The sequence below is a fragment of the Halichoerus grypus genome, chromosome 7 (genome assembly GCF_964656455.1).
Source record: "Halichoerus grypus chromosome 7, mHalGry1.hap1.1, whole genome shotgun sequence".
NCBI lineage: Eukaryota > Metazoa > Chordata > Mammalia > Carnivora > Phocidae > Halichoerus > Halichoerus grypus.
In genome coordinates, this window is record NC_135718.1 from 14006825 (window position 1) to 14028567 (window position 21743).

The following is a 21743-nucleotide window of genomic DNA, read 5'->3' on the forward strand; positions in this document are numbered from 1 at the left end:
GACATTTTCTTCTCTTCATGGCACTTAGTTCTTGTGGCCCTCAATCCTAGCACTTACATCCTGGTGAGCCATCAGGACAATAAACTGCATTAAGAGATGTGAAATCATTTTGAAAAGTTGGTATGCTAGGGGTTTATTAACATCCTATTAGTGTTGACAGAGCCAGATGAAATAAAATGACTATTCATGAATTTTCAATTTTCTTATTTTCTGTAGATATTAGAAGCACTGGGGTTTTAGCTGTAAAATATATTCATGTGCATGCCTACTGTATACATACTTCTCATATTCCTTGTTTCAGTACCTTGGTGACTATATTTCCATTTCATATTGAGACTGAATGTCCAGGCACTCACAGCACATCAGAGCTTGAAAGGGTTTGAGTGTTGCTAACCCTAAAGGTATAAACAGGGGAGTTGAGGGGAAGAAAAAGAAGGGAAGGAAAGGCAAAGGAAAGGCTCAGGAGATAAGGAAAGTTCTGGAACATATCCAGGGAGGGAGGGTAGGACTATAGTCTCCTCCTTTAGATAGAGGACACAGCCATTACTATTGACTTCCCATGGATGGGGCGCCCACAGTAGAAGGGAGGTATGGTGTGGGACAAGGGCCATTTGGGAATTAGAAGACAGATTGGAGTCCCAGCTGTCCCCCAGATCTAGACCTCATCAATCAAATGAGTGGCTGGACTAGAGTAATAGTTTCCTAAGCTTTTTGAATAGGAAGACTCCTTTTTAACAACAAAAAATCGAGGGGAACCCCCCCAATATAATAGTGGTTATATGCAGTGAGTATGAATTCAGTAGTATGTCTGGAACAATTGTATGTATTTCATCCATGTAAACTCCATACCTACAACAAGGAATACGTTTATAGGCAAGCCACTCTCCAGTGTTGGGTGTGTGTTTGGTGGACATTTGGAATGGTGAGCCCCTTGCGCACAGTGCACAGGCTTCTCGGGGAGCTCAACTGAGAACCATGAAACCAGGTCTCCCCATCCTAGACTTGTACTGTTTTGTAGCTCAGATTCAAGATAAAACATCAAGACATATTAGCCTAGTCCTATCTGCTAAATGAAGACCCTTTGTGGAGGAAATTAATCATTCTTCAGTCTGCATTTCAAAAAGGATTTCTAAGCTCAGACATTTCCTAAATGAGTGAGGATAAAGAAAAATATATTTGTTCATTTTCCTTTAATCCTTTCCAACACCTTTATATAAATTGGAACTTGTTTGCCATGACTTTAATGTTCAGAAGTGATTGTTTAGATGTTATTTGGGGGTTGCTATCAAGTGCTTGTTAATTCTTGCCTGCATTTGCCATCTGTGTTGAATATCATTTTTCATAGGGAACTAATGAACATGATTGCAGGTGCCTTTAATCATAGAATCATAGAAACTGGAGAGAGAATAGATGGAAATGTTACCTTTTCCCCATCTAGAAAATGGGATTAATAATGTTACCCCTCCTTGCCCAGTTGTCATGAATGAGAAATAGGATTGCCAAGCTAATTGCAATATAAAGAGCTGTAAATTAAATGCTAAGTAATAAGAGTAGGAATGATTTCACTAATAATAAAATGTTTTTTGTAATTTGGTTTTTTTCATTACCAATGTCTCCCAGCAGTAGACATTACTCCTGTGCTAGAAATAACAACAAAAACCAGGGCAGCAACTACCTTTGAGGGAAAACTTTTATCCACCTGGGATTTTCCTTATATCATCCCATTGAATCTGCAAAACAACCACAAAAGGTAAGCGGTTGGCTCAAGGCGACACAGTTAGCAAATGGTGGAGATGGAATTTGAACCCAGGCCCAGGGGACTCCAGTGCCCATGCATCCCCCCCACCCCATACACACCGCTGGACTCCTCTGCTTCTCAAATCTAAAAGTCTTGTAGTCAGATCCCGCTGTCTCATGTCAGCGATTGCTAGGCTCTTGGCCATCCTTTCTGGAAGAAGCCAGTTGAGTTGCTCACATTGAGGGCTCGGAGAAAGGAGCCCGGGTAAATGGTGTTAGTCTCTGGATCACTGGTTCTCAGTCTGGGCTGCACATTAGAATCACTTGGGGATTCTACTAGATTCTGGCAGAATCTAAGCCCTGTTAGAATTTAAGCACCAGGAAGAGGAGGATTATCTGTTCAATGCTGTAGTATTAAAAAATACTGATACCTGGGCCCTACTCCAGACCTATTAAATTGGAATCTCCAGGGATGGGGCCCACACAGAGGTATTTTTTTTTTTAATATGTGATATTAATGTGCAGCCAAGTTTGAGAACCTCTGCTCTAAGAGATTTCTTCATGGATCATGTCAGAAAGAGAATGGGTAAGGCTTCACCCAGGAATGATTTGATTGTGGATACAGCCAAGAAGGCCTAGAAGTGTTGGGCCTTGGAACGAGACCACATGGGTTCAAGACCTGGTTCTTCCAGTTCCCAGCTGTATGACCTTGTACACGTTACTTGACTTCTCTGAGCCCATTTGCTCATCACCTAATATTTTCAATTTCATAGGATTGCTATGAGATGAAATTTGAAAATTCATGAAGCTTCTTCCCATTATGCCCAACACATAGTAAATGATGTCATTATTACCAAAGAAATTACGGAGAAGGAAAATAACATTTTTAGAGTTTTGCTGTGTTTGTCTGAAGACCTTTATTTAGCTTTGTACAGGAATTCAGGTGGAAATGAATTCAATGATAAGGGGAATGCCCCACCGTTTTAAAACAATATTTGTGACCTCTTGAGATAATCAGACCTCCTGGTAATCTATCACTTTTGTTGTAACCTTTACCATTTGCTCAAAATTATAGAGTTGATGCATTATTTCTCTCTTGTTTCCCAAATAAAGCAAAAAGCTGAAGCAATGGTTGTAATGTGAGTGTTCAAAACCGGCATCCTGTCAAAGGCTGTTTTAGATCTAGCCTTCCGGTCATTTGTGCAGAGGGCTCTGACCCTGAAGACCAAAAGATACTGTTGGAGATGCTATTGCTGGCAGTTTAATTGGTATTTTTCAGGATATAGACACACAATTTCTATATATGCAGAATGAAACGGGGAGTAGGGCAATTATCCAGTGAGTTTAGACAGTAAAAAGAAAGGGAAAAAAAATCAGACAAAAATTCTTTAAAGCAAGCTATTTTGCCATTTTTAAATAGATACTTTTCTAACTCTGTAGAAGTGGATACAACTTAAGAGTATTTCTGTGGCCTAATTACGGAGCTAATAAAGCAAAATGAATACATATAAAATATCCTACAAGGGCCAGGTTTTCTAATTTGTACTTATTAATATAAAAGCAGCAAAATAAATAGAGTAATTGCATTTATTGCGAATGAAGAAAATGTTAAATAAACATCTTTCCCACATAGGGGGCAGCAAAGAAGAGAGGAGAAATCCCAGTTAAGAGGACCAGTTAGATGTTTTATCAAGTTATGGCTGAAAATGCTTTCTCTGTAACTGCTACAAACATTGATTTGGTTAGTTTCCTGGCCCTGGAGAGTGGTGTGCCCACCTATTTTGTTGATGCGCTTGAATGAAAGCCAATAAATTGTTTGACTTTTGTAATTAAACTTAAGAACTTGATTGAAGGGGATTTTAGCTTCCCTGAAAATGTACTTTAAGTTAATCTGCTTAAGAGGAATTATCTATTTCTTATTAGTGAAATCAAAACACTCTATGCCTTTGTAACTGATGATTTCTATGGGCCTGGTCATGAATCTGATGGTAATGTTAAAATGTCAAACATTATTTGGGGAATTTAGAAAATTCAGTTGTCAAAAATTTAGGACTTGACTTTTGATATTTGTTGTTGGCAAAATGTAGAGTCATATTGTTTTCTTTTTCTTCCTTGATTTGCCCCTTTTTGGGGGTCCTGTTTAAGATGTTTGAGAATTTTTGTTTCTCGAATTTTTAAAAAAAAAAATTGTAGCCATAGATGCAGATGAGAATTATTTCTTTTGGGGGAGTAATTTTGGGAAGTAAATTTCCAGGAATTTTTAGCAAAATAATTTTAGGCAAATTTTTCAGTATTGATTTGATTTAATTGCATCACTTTTATATATGACAATCATATATAAAGTACTATCATTGGGGCCCCTATGTACTTCCAAAATTATTTAAGGTGACGTTTGTGAATGAATCTCTAATGCCAATCTAATGTGTTAGATTAAATCTCTGTATAATTAAAAAATACACAGAATTACATGTTAACAAGGGACAGTAGATCCTGTTTTTAATTAAATATCACTTATATTTTGTGATTCTGCATTCAAAACCTTAGGTGGATATTGTAGAAATAAAAGCAGTAATGATCAGAATTAGTTTCTCAGGAAAATAATGTTTCCATTAATACTTATGGAGAGAGATAGTCAGGATGAAAGGCTAAAATGTTATTTCTAAAGTGGAAATAATTTTAATATGTTTTCAATGATAACTGTCTTCTGCTTGGGCTACAGTCAGCATAAGCATCTTTAAATGCTACAGTTTGGAGACAGGAAGGAAAAGGAAAGTATGAGAGAATCTAACACAGTCGTGCTCAGACAGGAATAAAGAGTGATGGGTATTAGGATGATTTTGTGTAAGGGCACTTTCACTTGAAATGAAAAATTGAGGCAAAGTGAGGTTGGAATAGAAGTATCTGGGTGCCTGCCCTGGCCTCCTCTTCTTTTTGTGTGCACAGAGATATGGCCAAAGGACACAACATGGGTCACCCAGGATCCACCCCCTGCCACTGCCTTTGTCGGTCGGAACTGGCCAACTCCGAGAAGGAGCTGCCTTTGCCCAACAGCTACTGTTAGACTGTTGTAAAAATTTGAGCTGATTTATGAACAACCGGGTGATTTAAAATATCCCTGAGCCATTCTAGGTAACCCTCTTTGCCAGAGTTCATGGCCAAATATTTGCACTCTAGCCTTAGAACCTTTATGGGAATTTGAAAGTAGAGAAGACCATGTAACAAACTCACGAGACAGAGGATTTCATAGCAAAGAGCGTCTCAGTTAACGTGAGGTATCTGTGCCTTCTAAAGAATTTTTCTACTTCTACAGTATTAAAAGTAGAGTTCCTGTTTGAGAGAACTAGTAACAAATTTCCTTTGGCCATAAAATTATTCCATGCCAACACTTGTTGGAATTTTTATTAACTTGTGGATCTGACCTAAATTTTGGCTGTCTAATCATTAAATGCTTTCTTTTTTCTTGACAGCCAAGCTGACGGTATGCAAGGGGAAAGTAAGGCTTATGTGCTGATTTTGAGAATACAACCTCAAAGACTATCTTTTATAGAGCAAGAATCAAAGACTATGTTTTGTGGAGTAAGAACAAAAACAACTCTGAAAGTATGATATTTGAAATAACTAAAATGTGTGGTTATCAATTTATAAGCTTTAGAATGTATATCGTCCTAAGTATCATTATTTATTACTTTACTGAAAATCCAGGCATTTTGAATTCTTGACTAAGACCATTGCAAGAAAACTATCTGTTCGGTAAATAATTTTTGTACATTCCTTATAAATCTATTGTTGGAAAATAGTTGTCTTTTCTTGAGACAATGGTAAATCTGCAAAAGCAGGAAATGCAACCAAAATGAGGCATTGAAGATTTAAAGATCTTTTCATTTGTATTTGCAATGGACTTTATGTCCAAGTATTATTTGTTATATGAGAACAGAAGGAATCACCATGTGTGTTTTTTTTGTTTTTTTTTTAACTAAAAATAACCATTTTTACCTTCCCTTGCGTATGTTGTCTGGGTTTGACTCCAACTCACTAGGGGCAAGCCTTGATCTTTTCACACTCTTTCCAAGCCCTAATGCTAAGAAACAAATGCAATGCTGCTTGGCACAAACTGGGACCCTTGCTAGTGGGTCAGAAAACGTCACACGCATGTGCCCGTACCCTCTGGGGCGAAGGCTCAGCTGCCACATCAGGATCAGCCCGTCTGATTACCGTGTTTCTGAGCAACTTCCCCTCACTCTGCAAATTTAGACTTCAGTATATACACCTCGTGCTAGCCTATCCCATCTATTTCTCACAAGATACGTACTTAAAAAGTCTCAGGTTTTTAATGGTTGGTGTCTACAGCTAGTCCTCTGGGTCAGTCATACTTGTGTTAATTACTCAAGTGCATCTGTCTCAGTTGGATGTTTTAAAATAAGCTGAACTCTGGAAACTTGGATTGGAGGAAAGGGGCTGTAATCCTGTATCATACAAACTGGAGAGAGACAGTATGGTAACGTTTCTTTGGCTACTTAGTGCTTTCTGACTGTTGGAAGAAAAGGAAACTTGGCAGCACGTAATTCTAAGAAAATTGTAAGAAACAAAGTAGAACCGAGCTCTTCGTAGGGGGAGGGGGTTGAAGTCTGTGCTTACATAGCTTCCGTGTCGTCTGACGTCCTCACAACCCCTGCAGGTGCAGTGTTGATTTAGAATGAGCCCGTGCATTCCACCGAGGGAGGAAATAGCAAAATCTTTTTCTTCCCTTAGCCAGTGGTTCTGTTAATTCAGGAGCCATAAAGCAGATTTTAAATTGACATCATTTTCTGACTGGAAAGTAAGTGCCCCTTCTATCTGGTACACAAACATTTCAACAGGTACTATTGTACATCCGCGTGATGTGAACTTTTTCTTTGAGTATAAAGGATCTTAACATTTCTGTGTGTTAACTTTTAGGAGATACATGGCAGTAGCAAATGTAAACAATAAATAAATAAAGGGGCCCAGGTTGAAATGTCTGTGGCTCTCACAACATAAGTAAATGTACAGATCTGATTATGAAGAATGTTAGCTTTTACCCTAGAGAACAATCACATTTTAGCCCGGGGTATAACTGTCATCGCTGGTGTGAACATTGCACAGTTAGGTATGCACAGACACAGGAATGGTGCAGCATCTTAAAATACATCCTTTTCTTTTTAAACACACGGCCAACATCTTGACAAACCCTATTTAGTGCAAAGTTCAAACGCATGTAACCCAAGGTTAATTTCTACCTTGTGCAGTCAGGTGGTTTCAAATGTACTGCAAGGATCCACATGAGCAATGAGACGTGAATCCCCATTTTGGTGTCTCTGAACTTTGGAATTCTATTCAGACCTCTTAACATCGTGTGCAGATATATGAAAAAGGAGGGCGCAAAAGTGAAACCAGTCCTGGGGCTACTATTAGCGTTGATGTTCATTCCACTGACCCTGTGTTTGTTTGACTTGTTTTTGTCCTCTTCACACGTTCTTTTTCTCCCCCTCCAGAAATATGGTGAAACGGTGTTCACACTGTCCACCCAGGCTCGCTCTGGGAGTTCATGCCAGAGGACCCCAGCCTGAGTACCAGCAGCAGGCCTCCCCCTCCCCCAACACCCTCCCCCCAGGACGACCTTCCCCACATTCCTGCTTCCTGGGCCATCTTTTGCAAGGGGGTTTGGGATTCTAGCCCTGACGGTCCAGGCTCTCCCTAGCTGTGGCTGCAGGAACTTAACCCATTCTTCCTCTGTCTTGACCACCTGTCTAATAGGCAAAGCTGATAGAAATAACTGTGTGGTCATATTTACTGTCTATTTGTTTCCGTGATAGGAATCGTCTTTATAAGATAAGAAAATCATAGAGCCAGGTGGAACTTTTGGGTCATTTAGTTCCACGCCCTCATTTTAGACACACACACACACACACACACACACACAGATCTCTTCATATAAGCAGATAGAAAAAAACCTCTAGTTGCTGGCGAAAAGCTGTCAACATAATTCTTCTATTTAGGAATCAATTTATTTAATGGGCTTAAATTAAAGATTTTTTTTATTCTCTTCATTATGGGTAAAGGAAAAATACCTTTTATGATATACAGTTATTTTGGTGTAATATGTGTAATTGTCCCAACTGAAAATCTGGCATATTCTGACAATATTACAAGATTTAAAAATCTAAAGTCCAAAATTCCTAAATTCTGAGAAAAAAGTGCTGCACCTGTTTACAGTTGTGGCTCTCGTACTGTGGCCTCTCAGAGGGTTAGCTGGAAAAAGTTCTGTGGCTTTCTTCAGATTTATAATTTTAAATGGCCTTTTGGTAGCTACGTTTTCTATCCCCTGGTTTGTCAAGTAAGCAGGCAGATGTTTTTGCCTTTTTATAAAGTACCGTAATAAGCATGTCTACTGCCCTTACTTCATCAGCTACAAAAAATATTCATGGCTCATCCGGTTGGAAGGTGATTCACCTGGGGCTTTGTTCCTGAATTAGTAACGCGGCAACCTCTCATTTAGCAAGTGGTGCTTTCACCAATTAAACTGAAAAAAGTTTCTCTCTCTTATTCAGATACAGACTTAGGCTTTCACCTGTCAGAGGAAAATGAAACCGTCACTAACCACTGTTTATTTTGCTGGCGGGTTCATGCCTACGACAAAGTGATTTTTCTCCAGGTGAATTACTCCCCACGTTGGCGTGGCAATGACTAATAAAGTATTTATGAAAACGCAAGTGTGTGGTCCCCATTCCCACAGTGTGTCACTGCTGCCGCCAAGTGACAGGTCTGAAAAAAATCAGCAAATCTTAAACAATTAGAGCATCGAGTCCACTTTGCAAAACCAAGGCCCCCACTCCCTCCTAGACAAAGATACCTTCTTTTTATATGATGAGAACGAAGACACTCCTAAATCCCACTTGACCCATGTAGCCATCCCTCCAAATTCGGGGCTTCTGAGAAAAGAATGGCATGGTGATGAAAAGAATGTCTTTCCCTGAATGAACTCTTAATTCTAGCGTTGAGGGGAGTTTTTAGTCTGGTTAGTTGTCCACAGTCGCACACACCATCCTCCTGAGCTGCAGGAGGGAGAAGTCTCTGTCTTAAAAATCAATTAGACACACCAAGAACTTGCAACTCTCGGGACCCGTGAGTGCTTGGAGACGTATGCAAAGACCGTTCTCCTGAGCAACCTCATTCTTGAACTGGGCTAAGAGCTTTTCAATTGCTGTGACATTTTCAGCCAGGGAAGGGAGTAGTTGTTGCGGAGCAATGTTTTACAGGCAATTACTTTATATTATCAACGGAGCAATTCCCTGTCCAGAAAGGAGCCAAAGCGATCAAGTTAAATCATTAAAGAGAGAAAGAGCGAGCGGGAGAAAGGATTCATCTCATTAGCAGGTGCCGGTGCTTGCAGACTGCGCGGCGCACAATGTCACTGGCCCTTTAAGACAATGGCTGCGCTCCCTCCGCCGCCGCCGCCCCTCCCCCGGAGCTGTTGACAGGTCTAAACCTCCCTAGCAGCCCATTGTGGCCACAGTAGGAGGCACCTGCAGAAAATGTGCCAAAACCAGGCGGGGAGCAAGAGCTTTTCAATAAGCTCCGCAGCTGGAGAGGAGAAGCAACACTAAACACGCGGGCGCAGACCAGGCATGTGATGGGAAAAGGGGTCAAACCCAGACACCTCCTATCGGCTTTCTGAGCTTTCTGAGCACTGTTCGGTTCAATTTGCTGACATCTTCTAGCTGGCTTTTCTCTATTTGCTTAATATGCTGAGGTATTTAGCTTAAAAGCACTAAATACTCCCATCACGAGGAGCTCTTCTCTCCCTTTCCCATTTACTGTTATTAAGGACGTTTTCCAGTATTTTCTCCCTCTTTCTGCCCTAAACTAAGATTGTTTTCTTTTGCTTCTCTCATGGCTACCTAGCAGGCATTCACCATCACAGGCCGCCGGCTTGATTTGACTCCTTTTTAATTCAGGGACAAGTCAAGCTCTCCCAATTCGGGATCTGGGCTGCCTTCGTAAAGCACACATTCCGACTGCTGTCAGCACATGTCTGGAAGCTGCATCGCATTTCGATGCAGTAAACCTTTACTGGGCATCTACTGTGTCCCCACCCGCTGTCCTCGGGGCTTCTGGAAATCCAGAGATAGACAAATGGGCTTCCCCTCTCATACTGCTTAGGATCCAGCAGAGAGGCTAAAGAGCTGATAGGACCATGGGTTTTAGGAATTTGTCTTGGACTTGTCTTTGTGGTACTTACAGCTCTTTGGAGAATAAGCAGGAGTGGAGGTGGGGCGGGGGGGGGCAGGGAGGGACCTGGGATGTGCTGGTGGTGTTGTGGCTTCATCCAGCCTGTCTTGAGAAGCAAGAGGACAGAGTCTCACTAAGCTGAGAGCCTGGCACCACGCCTCAATTTTGGCAGCTCTAAAAGGTCTGGAAATCCTTACCTTTACATGGGGCCTTCCGGTTCTCATGATATGTCCATCTATTCTTTTTCTCACCGGAAGTAGTAAGGCACTATCTCTGTCTTACAGATAAAAACATCTGAGACTCAGGGCAAAGCACCTTGCCTGAGCCACACCACCAGTGGGTAGTAAGTGCAAAGGCCCTCCAGGAACCTGGCCCCTCTGCTGACCCCCTTTACCTGTTTGCTTCCCTTCTACCCTGTGTGGCCTCTTTCAGCTGTCACCCAGCACGAACCCACGCTTTGAGAGCAGCGCAGAAGTGGACAGACAAAGTGACATTTTCACAGCGAAACTCTTTTCCCCCTTCCTACAGATGGAGAGTGTTGGCATGTACGGACTCTGTGGGTGTGCGGCAAAGAGCAAAATGAAGTGTGATTCCAGGTGGGAAGTACCAGCTTCAGGTAGGAAAGGAATGAATTTGTGTAAGTACCAAACTAGCGTCGGAAGTCGTTATCCCCCAGATTTCATTCCTTTGGAGAGGGACGAGGTCCATTTCTTGCTGGTACAGTTAGGCTGAAGCACACACAAGATATTTGCTAAATCACTGCAGAACATCTGCTCGTTCAAAGTGCTAACAAGCGGTAAGAGATACGAGAGAAAGAGTATTTCAGAAGCACCCTTGAGTCGAGAAATGAAATTGTTTCCCACCTACTCAAAGCCTGGAATGGGCGACAGCCCAACATCTACACTCACAAGCACAGCTCCCGGAGCGGGATCTGGCTGGGCGCACTCCTGTCCCCTCCCTGCCTGGCTCCGCTGCCTCTGGGGGCTTGTGTGGGAGTTCAGGCCTATCCAGAGGCAGAAAGAGATGGTCTCTCGCTCCTCCGAGCTTGTTTATGCTTTAACATGTCTCTCCCCACAGAGGACTGGTCCTCTTCTTCCTTCTTCCCCAGCGCCTCCCTCCAATTCTGGAGGAAACAAGTGGACTATTCATGTAAAAAGAGAAAGAGTGAGCTGGGGGGCGGGGGGTGGGGGGGGATGCCACCGACAAACTCCATTGAAAGCCACTGGCTGTTCATTTACATTCACACTTTTTAAAAATGTTAACTAATGATGTTAAATGGTTTGCCAAAGGTCCTGGCAGGTCAGTTGTAGAAGTGTCATTTCTGCCTAATTAGGGCTCTTGTGGCTGCCCGGGGCCTCCCAGTGCAACTGGTGACAAGCCGAGAGCTGACAGCTTCAATTGGTGCCAATAGGAAGGTTGGATCGGTCATGTTTTCCAACTCAGCCAGGTGTTTGCTGAATGGGGGAGGGGGACTGGGGAGATCTGAGCGCTTCCATGATCTCTCTTCTTTCACTGCTGCCTGGCAAGTCCTCTCCCTCTGCCTGTCTTGTCTTGTGTCAAGGTCAAGAATGGGCTTTGCTAAATCAGCAATTTGGGTTATCTCTGGGAGGTCATTAGCAATCCCTGGCCCAGACATTCCAAGTGGTCTCAGACCTCAGATGCTAGATTTTTTTTCCTCCCTAAAATCAGAAAGTAGGAAGAGAAAAGGAAAGTTTTAGGTAAAAAAAACAAAAAACAAAAAACCCCCCAAAAAACATAATAGTAGGAAGAAAACAAAACACACCAAAAAAGACCCAGAAAACTCTGCATAGCCATCAGAGTGTTAAGCTTCTGAAGACACGCATAATAAGAAAACTGCCTGAAGAGAAAACAGCTAAACCATCCTGATCAATGCTTTGAATGTTTTAAAGGGAAGACAAGAATGAAAAAGAAATCCTGTAATGTTCAACTGGATGTCGAGTACCTGACACACAGTAGGTGTTCAACAACTAAGTTATTGCTGATTTGATTTTTCAAGAGAGAAATTTTTGTCTGGGAAACAAAGAGCAATTGATAAGAGATCCTGCTATTTTTCACACTTGCTTTAATTGTTCCTGCAATGCTCTTTGAGTTTCTCAGTTGACCATAAAATACAAGCTAAGTTGGAGTGCCACATGAGAGGTTGATAGGATTATATTATTTTTGTTTTCTACTTTTTTTTTTTTTTTTAACAATTTAAGCAAAATAACCACTGGTGCTCGGGAGCCCCAGGCTGCAGCAGCCACTGCATGAAGAGGCAGTCCCGTGGCACTCACCGAGAGGACATCAGAGTGCAGAATTTGACTTGGACACACTGGCGGGTCCTGTGGGGGTGACAGCACTCCCTGTTTGTCCTGAATTGGACACACCCGCACCGGAGCACGTGCACACGCACACGCACACAGACAGTGGTCTGTCTGACAGGGAATGGCAGGATTAATGCAGGAGCATCTGGGGGCCATGCTTGTTAAATCAAAGGGGGAAAAAATGAATCAGAAAAAAAGCAGTGTTCATTTTATGAAAATCTGAAGACCAGACCCAAAGAGGTCAGTTCTGGGGAGGAGGAGGGAGATTACAGTGATAGGCGTCTGAAACTGGCAGTTTTCAGCTCTCTGTCCCGCCTGCTGCCTCTGTTATCTCAGATAGGGAACAATGAAAATTGGGGCCAGAAAGGAGACTCTTCCCATCTGGTGATTTTCTCAACGGCTGGAATGAAGATGAAAGGAGATAGCATCTCTAGGCACGCTGGGGGGATACCTGGTCCATATCAGGGGCCCGCTCGCAGTGAGACCTCTCTCTGTGGCGCTGAGTCCTTCGTGGCTGGAGACCACGTGTGGTTCTGCAGCATCACAGTATTCTCTCCAGACCCAGGACAGACGCGAACAAAGAGAATTAATAGAATTGACTCATAGGCCAACGTCATGAATGCCATGTGAGCGAATGAATCCAGACACCTTCAGACAGTTCAGTTGCCCGTCTCCCAGTTTTTCCCTCCAGGGACCTCCTTGGTCACCGAATGCCCTTCAGAGGTCCACTTTGCATTCTGGTCCATCCCTTTGGTGCTTGGCACATGTTCATTTTCTTCTCCTGCATTGACCTTCCTGGTTCACTCATCCCGCTTTCATCCTGGGATATGATTTTGCTTCTGGTTCCAGTACAGACACCCCTCGTGGCTCTGCCTCCCACATCCACCTCCGTCTCCCAGGCCCGACCCACCACCTGTGATGGCTGTCTGCGGACTTTGAGGGCAGACGATTTAGTGTCTGGCTCTTAACGAATGCTAAGAAGTGGCCACTGAAGACTCTCCTTGTGGTTAGGAAGATGACTATTTAAAAATCATTCTGTAAGATATTAGTGGTAAAGAAAAACGTTCTGCAGCAATGAAACCAGCATGGGAAAGTAAGCCAGTCATTTCCTACAACTGAAACAAAGCAATGAAAAACTTGAAGACTTGCGAAGAGAGGAAAGAACACATACATGACAGTAAGTCTTCTGTTTTGTGGCCTTAATATACTCCGGTGGTGCTTGTGATAACTGGTCCTCACAATGGCGAAATTATGTTCAGTTGGATATTACCTAAACCTTTCTGAAAGCAAATCTGATTTCGTCATTCCATTGTTTGAGGCTTTCCGGTGGCCCTTTCAGATCTGATTCTGGCTTCTCTTTGACCTTGAACCCTTACTCTGCTATGCTGATCTGTTGGCAGTTCTCAGGACCTGTCAGGATGTTTCATGCCTCAGGGCCTTTGAACAAACCCTTTTTTATCCTTGGAATGCCTTCTCTCCCTATTGTTCTCCTGACAAACACCTATTCCTTATACCACCTCCTCCCTGAAGCTTCTCCTGACACCCCCAAGTTAGACTGACCTTTCTTTCTTTTTGTGCCCCGCCCCCACACAACCTCACAGTCTTCTCAATAAGAATAATCATTGTAATAATAAAAGCTCCCTTTTACTGAATGCCTTCTGTGCGCCAGTGTCAGTGCTTTTGCTGGTTATATCTTCATTCCTCACTGCCCCATGAAGAACGTGCTGTTGTAGATGCTCGTTTTACTGATGAGGAGCCTGTGGCTCAACTCACAGCTTGAAAGTGGTGGAGTGGGACCTGAGCCCAGCCAGCGTGATTCAAGCACACATAATAACCACCCTTGATCTAGAACCACCAAGCCACGCTGCCTCCCATTCTAAGTGGCCGCCATGCTTGTGTTTGGGTTCAGTGTGTCTCCCCTCTAGATGGTGAGCTCGTGGGGTTTGGTGACACTCTAAGTCTGTGTCTAGTGCCTGGTGTAGGGCTAGCACATGGCAGAGACTCTAAGTGTGGGTTGAATTTAATGGAATTGAATGGAATTGAATTGTACTACATATTTATGTGTGTGTGTGTGTGGGTATGGGTACACACACACATTCTCTCTCCCTGCCTCTCTTATTCTCTATATATGTGTCTTTTACATACAAACATATATGCACACTATACGTACATACATAGTTATATACACAAGATACATATATGTACATGTAGGTATATATATATGCATAAGTTAACAGCCATATATATGTATATAAAGAGAGTAAGAGGCAGGGAGCGAGAGAATCAGCCTCGGGAGGAATATACATGCATTCCCGCCTCTTTGACTTTGGACGATGAGTTTGTAGTCTGTGTGAACCTAGTTACCTTGTAGCATGGGTGAGACAGCATGTACCTTGGCCTGGAGACTCCTAAAGCTAGACCTTGAAGCTCTCCAAGTTCTGCTCTGGGTGTAGAATCGGTTAAGCCCGATGGTTATCAGAGGAGGCGGATGTCTGGGTAGAAGGGTGTTTTTCAGTTTTTCTCACTATGCATTGTCTCAGGTATAGAGATGAGTCCTACTTTGTCCAAACACTTTTCTTCATCATTCGGTTTTCTTGAGCCTGACCTTGTGAGTGATGTGAGCATGGGTCTCGTTCTGTTCTGTAAGGTGCTGTGCATTATGCAAAGGGCAAGACTAAGACCCAGCTGAGAGAAGCCTTAGCACAAAACCAAAAAGCTCTGTTAGAGCTAAGAGGCACCCATGAGATCTGGAAAGTTGGGTGAAGATTCAGTCATAGCCAATTCAAGGGCAAAAAACTCCCTCGTGGATCCTGTGCTCATGCTGTTGTTTGCTTACAGAGGGGAAACAGTTCATGTGTCATGTATAGACAGGTTCCCATTTGTCACACTTATTTTTACCCTACATGAGCATGAAATCGCAGTTTTAAAATCAGATTCTAAAACTTTACAAGCTGTCAGGTTCTTACTGATTTTCTAAAGTAGTTCAGTGGCCCTGGGTGAGCCCTCCCTGCTCTCCTGTTGACCCTCTTCCTGCCACTGACCAGTCATGCCCTTTGCTTCTCTCTCTGCTCCTTTGCTCCCTTCCTCTTGGCCTTGCCAGATCCTGTCCATCCTTTGAGAATCATGTAGGTCCGTGGGGATCTGACCCTTTCCGGCTTTGCTGTGGCATTGACGGTCTTGTTACTCGCTCCAGGCTTCTCTCTTGTTATGCAAAATGCTTTCAGGGTATAGAGCCCTGGAGGGAAGCAGGGTGAAAGTTAAGACAGTCTCTCATGCTTTTTCACCAAAGGAGTCCAAATGGCAGAGCTGAATCAACTGGCACTTTGACAAGAATGGCGTGTCTGAAGTTTTTAAAATTTTTAAAAATATCTGTCAATCTTTAGTGTTTTTCCATTAAAAAAATAGGGCTTTGCGGTTATATGTAAAAATAACTTTTCTAAACTATGCCTGAGTGTCCTTGGTGTATCATTACGTTCCTTTGGGCAGGCAGGGCCAGCTTGGACACGGGACCCCTGTAGTTGCGGGGGGCCCTGTGCTTGTTTTAATGCTCTGATGTTGCCGTCGGGAAATTCTTAATAATTTGAATGAGGGATCCTGCATTTTCATTGTGTACTGGGTCGCATAAGTTATGCAGATGGCCCTGCCTTTGGGGTTCTGTGACTCTTCTGGCTGGGAAGCATGGAGAGACAGCGTTGAAACCGTAACTTGAATTGGTCTGGTACGGCGGGCCCGGGGGTGGCGTGAGAGTCTGGGTGCTCTTTAAGGAAGGAGTTCTGGGCTGAAGACTGGAGGGTCAGGACGGGTGGAGGCCCCTAGTGCCGACCTTGCCCGGGATGAGCTGTGCCAGACGGTGCTCTTAATGTCCGTCCACAAAAAGCCGGGAGCGAACCGTCTCTAATTCTGTAATTCACATTCACAAAGCTCCCCGAGAGACGCCTGCTTTTCACCTGGAACTCCCAAGTCACTTGGCCAAGAATTTCTGCTCGTTCCAGGTCTTCACAAAAAAAAAAAAAAAAAATCCCCAACGAAACACACCAGCGTTGGAAACGGGCTTCCCCTCTTCAAAATGCGCGTCTATACGTTCTCATCGACGCGTCCTGGTAGCTCCCCCTACTTCTCTAACTTCCCGCCTTATTCCGAGAGGGCCCTGGAGACACTCCTATGGTGAAATGATAAGGATGGTGTATTTGAGAAACAGGACTGAGGGGAAGATAGGGCTGAGTCAGAAGGTGAGTCCACGGGTGCGCGCGGTGAGGGCTAGTGGCGCTTTTAGGTAAAAGGGAGGCCACCCCCGTGTGTCCACAGCGGTGGGACAGGGACAGAAGTGCGGGTGGGCTGCAAGCAGGCTGGCGTTGGCCGTTGGGAGGCGGGTCCCAGCTGGGGCTGCGCTGCGGGCCCCCACCCCCCACCCCGTCCCCCGTATTTAGAGGCGCCTCCGGGGAAGATGGGTTGGGCTTTCTAGAACTCTGTTTGCACGAGCCAAGAAGTCCTCTTGCAGGAGAGCCCGAGAGACAGTCCCTAGCAAAGCTTCATTTGGAGGAGAGGGTGACTCCGCAGGCTTCCCGATGTCTCTCAGGCCGTCCCTCATCTGCCCACAGGGACAGAAGGCTCCCAGCCCCCATGCCTGCCCCTCCCCACCCCCCCCAGCTTCAGTGACGCGGCGGCAGCGGCAGCAGAGGCGGTGAGCCCGGCGCTGGCAGAGTTGGTGGCACTTGCACCGTGGTGGTGGCACCAGCACTGGCGGTGGCGGTGGCACCAGCACGGGCGGCGCCTGTACCAGCGGGACGTGGCACCGCATCTTTGAAGCGGACGAGCGGCCGCGGGGGCCATCAGCTTCGGCGTGGATTGGGGGGCAGGTGGCTGGAAGTGGCCCAGCGTGGGCTCTGCAGGTGACTAAAGCCTGGATCACGGAGACCGTGCAGAGAGAGGTTCACGCAAGAAGGTGTTGGAGGCTCCCCCCGAGGAAGAGTCTCCACTAGCTGGTGGGGAGCTGGTGGGGAGCTCCATTTCTAGCCTTAAGATAGAGTAACCCAAGAAGACATGAGGGATACAAGATTTAGAGCATTTGTAAGATAGGAACCAACCTGCTGGTTAAGAAAAGCTTAATTCTTCCTGGTGTGGGGAGTTGAGCTCACATTCATTCGCTCGTGTATTCACTTGGTGATTCATTCAGCAAACACAAGTGGGACCTTCTCTAGAGTCTGAGGTCAGATTATTGGCATCTGAATCTCGCTCTGCCATTCGCCAGTCTATGATCATGACAGAGTTAGGTGATTTCTCTAAACCCCAGTTTCCGTGTCTCTAATACGAAATGTGAATATTAGTAAGTATCCACCTCATTGGGTTATCTAATGCATATGAAATGTTTAGCACAGGGCCTGGCACTAATTAAACATCCGATAAATATGAGCTAGGAACTATGATTAAACATTGCGGAATGTCCAAAGATTGACATAATCCCGTACTAATTAAAGTAGTATTTGTCTGTACAATGAAATGCTACACAGCCGAAGTCCAGAAGGATATACAGTGGACTCTTGAACCACCTGAGTTTGAACTCTGCAGGTCTACTTATAGGCAGATTTATTTTTGAGAATGTAGTATAGTACCGTAAATGTGTTTTCCCTTATGATTTTCTTGGTGACATTTTTTCTAGCTAATTTTATGGTAAGAATATAGTTTATAATACCTATAACATATAAAATATGTGTTAATTGACTGTTTATGTTATTGCTAAGGCTTCTGGTGGGCAATAGGCTCTTAGTAGTCAAGTTTTGGGAGAGTCAGGAGTTGTATGGGGATTTTTCCGCTGTGCAGGGAGTCAGCACCCCTAACTCCTGTGTTGTACAAGGGTCAACTATACTGTATTAACTGCAGCCATCACTTGGTAGGGAGATTATGGGTGATTTGATTTACTTACTTTTCTTACCTGCCTTTTAGGATTTTTCTGGAGTACATGAACTATTTCTGAGATTTTAAAACAGAAGGGAAAGAAACCCCATATGACCATCTCTTTGGTGCTTTAATCATGACACCTTTGCCCGCATATGCTTGAACAGTTCCAAATGGAGGGAGGTGCAAGGGTACTCAGGACAGCTCATCGCACCTGTTGGCAGCTCTGATTACAGAAAGTTCTTCCCTACACTATCTGTTTGTAATTTCTAATAGTTAGGATTTATTCATCTTTTCATTCAACCAATACTTATTAACCACCTCCTATATACCAGGAACGTTGGCACATTCCAGGGAGACAAAAGTGCATGGAAGCCAACAGGGTCCCTTCATGGAGCTAGTAATTTAGGGAGGTCCTCAGACTATAACCCAAAGACGAAATAAATATGTCATCACATAGGAGTGCTCTGATTCTAGGAGGGTGCTCAGCAAAGATGGAGGGAAGGAGTCCCAAAGAATGTCCCTGGGGGTAACAGTTAAGCTGAGATGTGAAAGGTGTGTGGAAGTTACGGGGTGTGGGCAGGGGGTGAGCTCTCCAGGTGGGGGAGCGGGGTCTGCTTCAAGGCCACATGGTCATCTAAGTCCCTTTCCATGGGCGAGCCTTTCAAATATTTGAAGATGGCTTCTTCCCCAGTGTCTTTCTGTTTTACTTCCAGTCTCTTTAGCTTTTTCTCCTAGGATGTGATTTTATAGCCTTTTGTCCTTCTGAGACCCAGTTTGTTGGTGCCCCTCTCTTCTTCTTATGATGTTTTTGAGCTATAATTCACATACCATGCATTTCACTCATTTAAAGTGTATAATCCAATGAGTCTTAGTGTATCACAGAGTCGTACAGCCATCACGAATCAATCTTTCATCACCCCAAAAGAAAACCCTGTACCCATTAGCACTCACTCTGCAGTTTCCCCCAAAACCCCAGCCCTCAGAAACTACTCATTGCTTTTCCTCACTATGGAGTTGCCTATTATGGGCATTTCATGTAAATGCCATTGTACGGGGCCTGTGGTCTCTTGTAATGACTTCTTCCATTCTGGGCAGTGGTTTTAAGGTTGGTCCCTGTTGTAGCCTGAATCAGTACTTCATTGCTGAATGATAATTCCAGTGTGTGGAGATATCACATTGTGTTTATTCACTAGTCAGGTGATGGACATTGTGGTTGTTTCCACTTACTGGCTCTTAGGAATAATGCTGTACACGTTGTGGTGTGGATGCGAGTTTTCACTTCTCTTGAGTACATACCTAGGAGCGGAATTGCTGGGTTGTGTGGTAACTCTGTGTCTCACTTTTTGAGGAACTTCCAGACTGTTTTCCAAAGTGGCTGCACCATTTTACATTCCATTTAGCAGCATGTGAGGGTTCGGATTTTCCACATCCTCACCAACACTTATTATTATCTGTGGGTTTTTTTAAAGTTTTTATTCAAATTCCAGTTAGTTAACTTACAGCATCATATTAGTTTCAGGTGTATGATATAGTGGATTAACACTTCCATACAATACCCGGTGCCCATCACAAGTGTCCTCCTTAATCCCCATCACCTATTTGTTTATTTATGAGAGAGAGAGAAAGAGAGCAAGAGAGAGTGTGAGCGGGGCAGTGAGGGGCAGAGGGAGAGAGAGAGACTCTTAAGCAGGCTCTATGCCCAGTGGGGAGCCTGACACGGGGCTCGCTCTCACGACCCTGAGATCATGACCTGAGCCAAAATCAAGAGTCTGACGCTGAACCAACTGAGCCACCCAGGCGCCCCTGACCCATCACCTATTTAACTCATTCCCCACCCACCCAACTCTCCTCTGGTTACCACCAATTTTTTCTCTATAGCTAAGAGTCTGTTTCTTGGTTTGCCTCTCTCTTTTTTCCCCTTTGTTCATTTGTTTTGTTTCTTAAATTCCACATATGAGTGAAATCATATGGTATCTGTCTTTCTCTGACTGACTTATATCAGTTAGCGTAATACTCTCTAGCTCCATCCATGTCAGTGCAAATGGCAAGATTTCACTCTTTTTTATGGCTAAGTAATATTCCATTGAATATATATACACATATGTGTGTGTGTGTGTGTGTGTGTGTGTGTGTATATATATATATATATATATATATATATATATACATATCTCAATCTCACATCTGCTTTATCCATTTATCAGTTGATGGATACTTGGGCTGTTTCCATAATTTGGCTATTGTAGGTAATGTTGCAGTAAACATTGGGGTGCATGTGCCCCTTTGAATTAGTATTTTTGTATCCTTTGGGTAAATAACTAGTAGTGCAATTGCTTCATCTTAGGGTATTATCTGTCTTTTTGATTAGAGTCATCCTCATGGGTGTGAAAGGGTATATCATTGTGTTTTGATTTGCTTCTCACAGATGCCGGTAGATGTTGGCCTATTGGCCATTTCTGTATTGTCTTTGGAGAAATGTCTACTCAGATCCTTTGCTAATTTTTAAATTGAGTTGTATCTTTTTATTATTTGCTTTTAAGAGTTCTTTATATATTCTAGATACATATTCTAGATACACATACTCCCTCATCAGATACATGATTTTCAAATATTTCTCTCCCATTCTATATATTGTCTTTTCACTTCTTTGATAGTGTCCTTTGAAGCACAGAAGTTTTGAATTTTGATTAAGCCAAATTTATCTGTTTTTTTCTTTTTTGCTTATTCTTTTGGTGTCGTATCTAAGAAACCTAGTCTAGGGTCATAGAGATTTATGTCTATTTTTTCTTCTTTTCTTTTAATAAGAGTCTCATAGTTTTAGCTCTTACGTTTAGGTCTTTCTTCTGTTTTGAATCCAGTTTTGAATACGGTGTGATGAAGAGGTCAGCTCATTGTTTTGTATGATATCTAGTTGTCCTAGCACCATTTATTAAACATATGATTCCTTTCTCCCACTAAATCGTCTTAGCATCCTTGTCAAAAATCAACTGATTATAAATGTGAGGGTGTATTTCTGGACTTTCAAGTCTGTTCCCTTGATCGATCTGTCTGTCCTTATCCAGTACCACACTGTCTTAATTATTGAAGCTCTGTAGTAAATTTTGAAATTACAGAGTATGAGTCTTCCAACCTTATTTTTATTTGTCAAGATTGTTTTGGCCATTCTGGATCCCTTGCATTTCCATATGAATTTAGGATCAGCTTGTCAATTTCTATAAAGAAGCCAGTTGGGATTTTTATAGATTGTGCTCAAACTGTAGATCAATTTGGGGAGTTTTGCCATGCCAACAATAGTAAGTCTTCTGATCCATGTACATAGGATGTCTTCCCATTTACTTAGGTCTTCTTTAATTTCTTTCAACAGTGTTTTTGTTTTCAGAGTATAAGTTTTACACTTGTTCTGTTAAGTTTATTCCTAAATATTTTGTTGCTTTTTATGGTATTGTAGATATAATTGTCTTCTTAATTTCATTTTTGGATTGTTCATTTTGAATCCCTTTTAAAATGTAGTCCTTACAACCACTGGAATGTGCACAGTGG

The 21743-nt window shown here is 43.1% G+C and overlaps 1 protein-coding gene across 1 annotated transcript in view; it reads left to right on the plus strand.

The window, feature by feature from the left end:
• HSPA12A (heat shock protein family A (Hsp70) member 12A) overlaps nt 1–21743 on the plus strand; it is a 158843-nt gene that overhangs the window by 3180 nt on the left and 133920 nt on the right. Inside the window, exon 2 of the mRNA XM_036096291.2 lies at nt 10513–10600. Coding sequence (XP_035952184.1) covers nt 10513–10600 — 88 coding nt within the window. The remainder of the gene's footprint in view (nt 1–10512; nt 10601–21743) is intronic.